Source organism: Balaenoptera musculus, chromosome 4 (assembly GCF_009873245.2).
Source record: "Balaenoptera musculus isolate JJ_BM4_2016_0621 chromosome 4, mBalMus1.pri.v3, whole genome shotgun sequence".
Classification (NCBI taxonomy): domain Eukaryota; kingdom Metazoa; phylum Chordata; class Mammalia; order Artiodactyla; family Balaenopteridae; genus Balaenoptera; species Balaenoptera musculus.
This window is the reverse complement of record NC_045788.1, coordinates 57,908,688-57,918,791: the sequence shown is the minus strand read 5'-3', so window position 1 is coordinate 57,918,791 and position 10,104 is coordinate 57,908,688. Positions and strand designations below refer to the sequence as shown.

Genomic DNA, 10,104 nt, shown 5'->3' with positions numbered 1-10,104 from the left:
ATATTTATAGGGTGCCTACCATGTGCCAGGAGGTACTGTACTATGCCCTGACACACCGTGCAAAAACAGATACATTCTTTCCCCAAATATCCCTGATCTCATGGAAATAACATTGTATATATAGAGACAGACAATAAATATATAAAATATACAGGATGTTAGGTGATGTTAAGTGCTAGAGAGAAAAACAAATCGTGGAAGGCCCTTAGGAACTGGAGTTTGCAATTTCAGGGTAGTCAGCAATGAATTAGGGGTGGGGTGAGTGGGGAGAGGCTTAATTCACCGATTGACAGGGAGGTAACTTGTGAGAGCTGAATCAGAACAGAAGTAAACTCTTCGGAAACCCCCGTGCTCAGCTTATTCTGTCTGTAGGATGATGAGCTTAGTCGGTATTGATGGCTCCTGTAGAGACAATACATATATATTCCTCCTACTTTTCTTGCAACTAGCCGCCAGCTCGGCTGGAGTCTCCCTAGAAGCCGATGCCGCACCTGAACACCTAGTAAGACCGCCACCGCCCGCGGGCACTTAGGCGCCACGTGCGCGCATTCCGATCACGCGCGCAGGGGGGCGCGCGCCTGCCTCGGCCGCTCCCGGGGCCCGCCGGGGACGCGCGCGCGCGTGTCCGGCCACGCGGCCTCTCGGCAGGGACGCGGCCGGGAGGGCGGCGCGCGCCCCGCTCGGCAGCTGCGGCGGCGGCGGCAGCGGCAGCGGCTGGTGTGGGCGCTCACGTCAGGGCGGGGAGGAGAAAGGGGTTCGCTGTGGAAAGAGTGAGAGAGACATGAGGCAGCCAGGCAGGAAGCGAGAAAGTGTTCGGCGGAGAAGGAGTGAGTTTTAGAGACGCCCGGCGAGCAGGACCTGCGCCTGCGGGAGAGTGTGGCCGCCGGGGCTCCTCGCCTCCTCTGCTTGCTCTGCTGTGTCCGCTTTCAGAACCCCGAGCGAAGAACAGTTCCCGACAGCCTGCAGCGCTGTCAAGGGGCCGCCGCCGGCCAGGCTGCCTGGAGCCTTGACCTGGCTCAGGGGCACCCTCTGAGAACCCATCTTCTCCCCTCTGTTGGTGTGCAAGTCAGCACGGGGGGGAAAGCATCCGGCAGTCTCAGGGAGCCCTAAAGAAGCTGAAGCAGAATGTACCAGGGACACATGCAGGTAAGACATTTCCATCGAACTGGATAGGGATCTTGGGGACTAATATAGGAGCCAGGGGGTTCACCAAGTTACTGTGGTCAAGTGCTGCCTTCATACAGTTCAACAAGTGAAGTGGTGCAACGTGACCATAACATTTCAGTCCGGTGCTTTCGGTAAAACTAGGCGGGTTTCTGTGGGAGAAGGGGAGGAAAGACCTCAGAACTTTGATTGGGAAGTTTGTTTTCTGTGCATTCCCTGAGCCTGTTTCTTTAAACAAGATCAAGGAATCCAAAAAGAGGAAACCTGGAGATGACCGTGTTTCCGTTGTAATCCTATTGATGCAACTCGGCATGTATGTCAACTGAAGGGCAAACAATAATAGGAAAGACAAAGCTTTTCCTATATCATCTGCAAAGGTTTCTTGGCAGTTGGAACACTTTGCCACTTTCGTATTATTTTTTAAAGTGATAATTTTTTAAATGGTTTGTGCTGTATTTTCCCCCTTCAGATGATGGGACATTGTCATCTATCCCTATAGTCACAGGATGACTTAGGAGGATGAATTTCAAACATGTCCAAGAGGCTCTAATGTTTTTCAGGGGAGGTGCTGTCTCTGGTTATTAAAACTCATCTGAGCTGAGCCACTGCTTCTCTCTGATGTTCTCTACTCTCTTGGGCAAGATTACTTTAACCTTGATTCCAGTTCTCATTCACATGGTTGGTTCTTCCTTATAAAGGCAGGTGTATGCTGTGAGGGGAAAAAAATGAAATACTAACTCAGCTTCCTAAAGTATAAACTGAGCTCTTTTTTTACTGTTCCTAAATGCTTTAGTCATGGACTTAATGTTTGGGCTTCCTTTCCATTACAAAGATGGTCAAATACAGTTATCATATGTGGTGCTTTCACCCTGGTGTATAATGTGTATGAATACTGAGGATGTTACTTCTGTGTCTTTAGAGCAATTTAAAATAGATAAGTTAACATGTTACTGCATTTGTGACTTAGTATTACCCAATATTTAATTTCCGAGTCTTTGGGGAAATTCTTTTGTATTATAATTTATTTTTATATAAAATGGTATTGTATCATATTCCTAAGTTTTGTAAGAATTCTGAATCAGCACTATCAGAATTCTAAAAGCATTTCCCATATTACTGACATCATCCTGTTTTGAAAATTATTAATAGAATTATATCACAGTTGTTGGACAATAATTAGTGCCTGAAGTATATTTCTAAATATAAACAATAAATACGATCTGCATGTTTCTTATTAAAGCTACACTAATTGGAAAGTTTAGTAACAAAGAACCATTCAGTCACAGCTAAAAAAATTAACAAAGGGTTATTACCATAGTTCTATGTTTCATCTTCACCCAAGAATGATACTTATAATTTTATGTATTATCTATTTATTATACCTAAACAGTTTCTCCACAGGCATAAAAATAGGAAGATTTTAATAAATGGAGTCAATCTTCAGAAAATTGCTCATTCACACAAAATTCATAATTGACTACTTGAGCAATTTACTAAAACTTTCCACATTCTTTTTTATTTGAAAATATGTTTTTGTGAATGAAGAATTGAAGCAACAATCTGATAAACTCAGGCACCCCCAAAACAATTTAAACTAAATTTTCTGAATACTTCAAGGATTGATGTTACTGAAACTTGAATTGTCTAGAATAATGTCTGAGGGTTTCATTTCACTTTGAGAGAATAGACAAAATGTAAGACTCTGCATATGATCCTGCCTTAATGTTTTTTGCTTGTGTACTTCTATAACAGCAAATATGATGGCTTGCAGTAAAACTCACAAATCTTTGCTGCCAAGCTTAGCTTGGAAACATTACTAAATACTGTAATCAATATGCTTGCCAAAATTTCAGAGCACAGTACTTTTCTCCTTTTTACTATTGACCACTGATGTTAACTTCTAAGGCTTTAATAGTTTAGTAGCTATTAAATGATATGATCATCTGAGTGGGAACGCCCCACCCCCAAAAAAACCACTTATTTCAATCTGATTTATAATATAGTTACTTGCTGACATTTTAAAACCCCAGTCTCTTTCCCAGAGAATAGTATTTAGCCTATAGACAAAATCTCCATTGTGTTGGTACATTTACATTAAATAAAGAATCTTTCCTTATCAGAGATAGTATCATCTTCCTGTGCTACCTGACTCTAATCACAAGGGAAAAGAAGCATAGCCCAAACACTCCAAAATATTTGTGATTTAAAATCTGAATACATATTGGTAAAGTGGACCAGGGATGAGCAGATTTACTAACATTTCTGCCAACTTTGGAGTTCATTTGAAACACTGGTGTTACTTGGCTGATACCTTAAAACAGGAGTGAAACAGAAAATATTTGCAATCATTAGCTCTGCCTTCTAATTCTACTCATTTCTGTATCCAAGAGATTTTAAAATAAAATGCTTTGTAACTAGACAGTCTGAGTGGGGAGGTGTTCACATGAAGTCTTAAAAAATAGTCTGATTTAAAACTCCTGTAGTGCCTTTGTTTCTGCAACTTAACGATTTTGTAAATAAAGTCTATTAATTCTTATACATATGTCTAATTCATCCAGTTTACCATAGAAACTGAATTCATTTTAGAAGCCACAATATTTTAAAATCACACATTTGGTTTACTCTGCTAGTTCATTAGAAGATAAAAGTTGACATCTATTACAGATAGATAGACAGCACTGCATAGTAGTGTAGATTTCTTGGTTTCAAAGTGAATGCCACAGGTATATTTCTTAGGAGTAGGGCCCCAGAGCTGTGCTGTTTTCCAAGTGCCTCAGCAATTATTTCCAAGAGGAATTCATCACCCCAGCAACTTAAGCAAAGGTTGTTTCTTTAGTGACTTTTAGATTTACTTCTTTTTCCCTTTTGACCAGGGGGCCAATGGTGTTTAAATGCACTTTGGCATCAGTTCTAACCAACTTTCTGTTTCTCATAGATGACCTGTGATCTTAATCCCTCCAATACCGCTGTGTGCTCTGCACTGCGATGCTTATTTGTATATTGGCCATATGACTTAACACTGCCAATTAGAGCAAAATAATTACATGTCTCTGAATGTTCCCTTAGCCAAACCTTTTTTCTGAAATGGTATAAATACAAGGCAATATAATTTCAATTTTGAACTAAGATTTTCTTGTTTTTAATAAAGGATCCCCAGTAGTATTTTTTGTTACAAAAGAAAGTTATTTCAGAAGACAATCAAACAAAAAAATCTATTCGTAATTGTAACTGATCTTTATTATAGGCATTGAAAACAGACTTTTTTGACTTATTCAAGCCTGCTGAGGAAAAATTCCACACCCTCTGGCTTCACAAGACATTAATTAAGAAAATTTAAATGACAAAAATTATAAAATTATTAACATTTCAAAAAGTAGCCATTTATTTGTCTTCCCCCAAAGGGGTTTTGCGTTTTTATTTACGACTTTACTTAAGCCTTTAAAAAATTTTTTTCATGAAGGGGAACAGCTTGGGTAACATAAATTATGTTAATACATTAGATCTGGCCACTGGAGACTCATTTGGTTCACTAGAAACAATGAACATAAGAAGCCAGTCCAAAGTAAGGGCATAGAATGTTTTCAACATCTGTAACAGCAGTTTGTCATAACTGATACCTAAAGCAAAATTGTAAAGTAGATAATATTTGTCATGGATACTTCCACTTTTCTAAAAGATCCATTTTTCCCCTCCTGATGCCACCATTTTCTATCCTGTCATTTCTTTATCAACCCTTTGCTAACAAAAATATAATTAATACCAATATACCACACACATACACACACACACCATATTTGCATTTTTAGGGGGAAATCTTTGAAAATTAGGAGTTTTTTGCAGGGGAGGGTTATGTTTTAAGGAGAATGAGGTAATGCCGGCCTAGGGCTGAGGTTGATTTTGTTGATTTGGTCATGGATAGCTACCGCCCTCCCCTCCCCTCTCCCCCCGCCCCCAGCTCAAATAGTACCTGCCTTTCCTCCTCGAAGTCCTCCTATGCATGATAATCAGTATTAATACTCCTTGAATGAATTTATTTCAGACATGAATTTATTGTCTGAAATAGTATTAACTAGAACTCTGTTGAAGGAAATTCATGTACGCTGAAGCTGCTGTGCAAAATTATGACACAAGCTCCAGCAAGATTCCGAAGTGCCTTCCTATATATTTACAAGCAAATCATGCTTGGTATGAGAGTAATACTGAGCTTCTAGCACTTAAAAATTATAATACTTATGGTATAATATTGCTGAATACTTGATTAACCTGAAAATCTCATTCCCCAGCTATACCGGCCAACAGTTTACATTATAGACTTACTGTAAGAAACACAATATGTTCTTCCTAGATCTTGTTTATGGTTTATAAACATTCTTCCTAAAAACATGTGTTTGAAAGAAAAAATTCTAGCATACAAATGTTTTGACTATAAAACATTTTTAAAGAATAAGAAAAGGTTAAAACAGAACTTGTTAATTTTAAAATCTTGCATCTCTAGTATTACCGCTGCCAACCTAAGAAACATTAAGATGTGATGCACCATGTAGTCAAAACATCTGGCAGGCTGCTTTTTTACACTTTTCATTGAGATCACATGTTGCCAACACAGGCATAAGTTAGTGCCGTTTAAAGATTTTATATTCTAGAATTAATTTCTTGATACATTTATGGAATAACTGGTGTGCATTTCCTGCACTGAAAGTGAGGGCACACTACAGCCTAATGTTTCCCTATGGGACCTAAGTCCAATCTGAGTGTTTGGCGACATCTAAACATGATGTCATTTCAAATACACCAATAAGGAAAATGGGGTTGCCAAGTTTCTGAAATATGAAGCCTTTTTATCATTCAGACTTTGTAGAAGGAAAAAAATCACCTTGAACTATAGCATGTAACCCACGGATCAGAGACCAGATGCTGTGAATTGGGGGTTACATTTCTTTCAATGAGCCCTTCCTTCATCTTCACCTCACCCAGTTCCCACCCCTCCTCACCTATGCCATCCCCTTTACTAGGGATACCAAATGGAAGACTTTTTCCAAGCCTGTTAAGAAAGATTTGTATATCTTATATATTATTATATTTTACAGAATATAAACAGGAAGATAGCTAATACCCTGTTGGTTAAATATCAAGACCATGGCTAATTGTTCAGAGCCCAGAGTCTAATATAGCACACTACCAATATTGTCATATAATGTCATTTTTTTTTCTTTTATAAATACGTTATTTATGACAGAGGTGACACTGGCATTGCAAGAGGAAAATGTTCTTTGTCAATCAATGATTCTTGGTTAATTGGATATCTATATAATTTTTTAAAAGGTGAATCTTGACTTCTATTTTGCATGTACACAGAAGTCCATCCCAAGTAGGTTAAAATAGGAGAATACATTTATGACCTAGCAGGTAGGCAGTGAACACATGAAAGTACATTTACCGGTAGCTGTTTTAATGTCCTTGTTTACCAATTCTGTTATCTGTGTCATTTTGTGGACTGTTTCTATTGATTGATTTTTATCTTCATTATGGGCTGTATTTTCCTGCTTCTTTGTATGCCTGGTACTTTTTGATTGGATGCCAGACATTGTGAATCTTACATTGTTGGGTGCTGGATATTTTTTAATTCCTTTTTTTTTTAAGTTTTGTGTTTGGACACAACTAACATACTTGGAAACGGTTTGATCATTTCAAGGTTTGCTTTTAAGAGTTTTTACGTGATACTAGAAGCTACCAAAATTTTTTGGGATAGGGCTGACTTGTCCTGTCTTCTGAGGTAATATTCTTCTGAGTACTTTATCTGATGTTGCACTCATCAGGAGATTTCTTGACTTGGTTTTGGGCATGTGAACTCTTTATAGCCCTGTCTGAGCTCTAAGAAGTGCTCTGGCTGTTCCTTTCTGATGGTCTGAGGGTAGCTTCCTCACATACATGATCAGAACTCAGGGGAAGACTAGTGGGGGAAGCCTCTGCATGTCTCCAGAGCTCTCACTCTGTGCAGACTTCTCCCTAGCATTCTGCCCTGTAGAGTCTAACACCCGGGCCTCCTCAAATCCTCCACTCTGTCTCCTCAGCTTTGTGAGGATACCAGACATTTTGGGGTCCTCGCTTCCTACATTATGTCCTGGAAACTCTTTCCCGGCTGTAAGTAGGGCAGTCACAGTGCTCACCTTATTTGTTTCCCTTCTCTCAGGGATCCTGTGAGGCCTTTCTTCCCAGTGTTTAAAAATCATTGTTTTGTATATTTTGTCTGTTTTTTTCCCCAGTTTTATTGAGACATAATTGACACACATCACTGTGTAAGTTTAAAGCATACAGCATGATGGTTTGACTTACCTATATTGTGACACAACAGGTTAGGCTACCGTCCATCTTCTTATGTAGATACAATAAAAAGAAAGAAGGGAAAAAGGAAGAACATTTCTTCCTTGTGATGAGAGCTCTTAGGTTTTATTCTAACAACTTTCCTATATATCATCCAGCAATATTAGCTGTAGTCATCAGGTTGTGCATTACCTCCCTAGTACTTATTTATCTTATGACTGGAAGTTTGTGCCTTTTGACCACCTTCCTCCAATTCCCCCTCCAATTCCCCCTCCTTCACCCTCTGCCTTAGGTAATCACAAGTCTGATCTCTTTTTCTGAGTTTGTTTATTTGTTCTTAGATTACCCATATAAGTGAGATCATATAGTATTTGCCTATCTCTGACTGACTTATTTCACTTAGCATAATGCCTTGAATGTCCATCCATGTTGTCACAAATGGTACGGTGTCCTCATTTTTTACGGCTGAGTAATAATCCATTGTGTGTATATATATATATATATATATATATATATATATATATATATATATATATATATATGGCACAACTTCTTTAGCCGTTCATCCACTAGTGGACACTTCAGTTGTTTTCATGTCTTAGCAATTGTAAATAGTGCTGCTAGGAATGTGGGTGTGCCAATATTTTTTGAGTTAGTGTTTTTGTTTCCTTTGGATATATTCCCAAAAGTGGAATTGCTGGATCATATAGTAGTTCTATTTTTAAATTTTTAAGGATCCTCCATATTGTTTTCCTAGTCGCCATACCAATTTGCAATCCCACCAACAGTGCACAACAATTCCCTTTTCTCCACATCCACACCAGCATTTGTTATTTGTCATTTCTTGTTTTTTGGATGTTGGCCATTCTAACAGACATGAGGTAATATCTCACTGTGGTTTTAATTTGCTTTTCCCTAATGTCTAGGGATGTTGAGCATCTTTTCATGTACGTGTAGCCTTTCTTATATCTTCCTTGGAGAATTGTCTATTCAGGTCCTTTGCCCATTTTTAATTGGGTTATTTGGTTTTTTTGCTATAAGTTCTTTACATATTTTTAATATTAACCCTTTATCAGATATATGTTTTACAAATATTTTTTCCAGTTACATAGGTTTTCTTTTCATTTTGTTCGTGGTTTCTTTTGCTGTGCAGAAGCTTTTTTACTTTGATGTAGTCCCACTTGTTTATTTTTTATTTTGTTCTTTGTGCTTTAGGTGTCATATTGTCATTTTTGACTGATCCTTATTAGTACCAATATACTACTTCTCCTATTAAAACTCTATTAGATAAATAACCATTATTATTCTCCATGTGAGATTTCACTAGATTGATCATCTTTATTATTTTTAGATAATGACCATTAAAAATTTCACAGATGAAAAATAATGAGCTCATTTAGATAGGAAGAGGCTGCTTATCCACCATTTCATTCAAGAGAAACACACAGAACTCTGCCAACAGCTCTGAAATGGGGTGAACCTAAGCCAAGTAGGAGAGTTTGCATTGCAGGTGCATACACAACTCCCCAAAGCTCCTCTTCATGCATAGAAAGCCCTGAGAAACCAGACAAACTCTGTAAGTGGGAGGTGGTGTAGCAAAAACTTTTTCTTCCAAACAGAATGCCATATGGTCATCTATAAATCATGGAGATTCCAAGAGCTGATTGGTGTTGTTGTGATGCCAGATGCCAGAAATCTACGTAGGGAGCCACAAAATTCCCACTCCCACACAGCCTCTTAAAAATTATGCCGTTTTTAAAGCAACTGGTATGGTAGAAGAATTCAGAACCATTTCGTATGAGTAATGATAGAAGGAACTGGGGATGTTTAGCTTGGAAAGTAAAGACTCGAGGAGACTATGATGACTTTATATAAATATATGAAGGATTATTATGTAAGAAGGGTATAGAATTATTCTGTACATCCTTGAGGGTTAAAACTGGTATCATATCAGGGTGAGGTAAAAAGTTTCCTCAAGGCAACGACAGTAAGAAGACGCTGGATACAGTACCCAGTTCTCACTGTGGTGAGCTGCCTGCTTGGAGATGGAAGAGGCCAAGAGTGAAGGGGGAGCTGAATGTGAACAGAGCACAGTGCCCCTGTGCACACGCAGGCCTCTGACCCGAGACCATTATGCCTGTGGATGAAATCCAGTGAAAAGCACCGTGAGATGGCATGTGTGTTTGTGTGCGCGTGTCTGTGTGTCCCACCAAAAATGGTTATGGTCGACTGAAGTAATGACCTATAATAAGCAAAACCCAGTATGTCCTGGGGGGAATATTCCCGGTTCTCTGAAAGTATATGGGTGAGCATCAGACAGAGCCTTGCCAGTACCGTGATGCAAAGTGATCAAAAATAGTGAAAGGTTAGAAAATATGGAACCTCTTCAAGGAGATGAGAAAGAGGAAAACATTTAAACATCATACCATGAAGCTGCTAGAGGTGCAAAACATCTTTTTACTTCCTTTCACATGGGTGTTAACTGTAACATACATGCTTATGTGGAATGGTATCCTCTGATCATGCAGGGACATAACATCTGATTGGACAGGTGATTATGTGCACATGAAACACCTGGGAGCTTATTGGAAATGCAGACTCTCAGGTCCCACTCCAGAC

At 38.9% G+C, this 10,104-nt stretch overlaps 1 protein-coding gene across 2 annotated transcripts in view; it reads left to right on the top strand.

Annotated features, from left to right (window-relative positions):
- Positions 1-755: 755 nt before the first annotated feature.
- Positions 756-10,104, top strand: part of PEX5L (peroxisomal biogenesis factor 5 like) — a 247,406-nt gene continuing 238,057 nt past the window's right edge. For both annotated transcript variants that reach the window (XM_036851576.1, XM_036851572.1), the window contains exon 1: positions 756-1,146. In XM_036851576.1, coding sequence (XP_036707471.1) covers positions 1,126-1,146 — 21 coding nt within the window. In that variant the 5' untranslated portion in view covers positions 756-1,125. The remainder of the gene's footprint in view (positions 1,147-10,104) is intronic.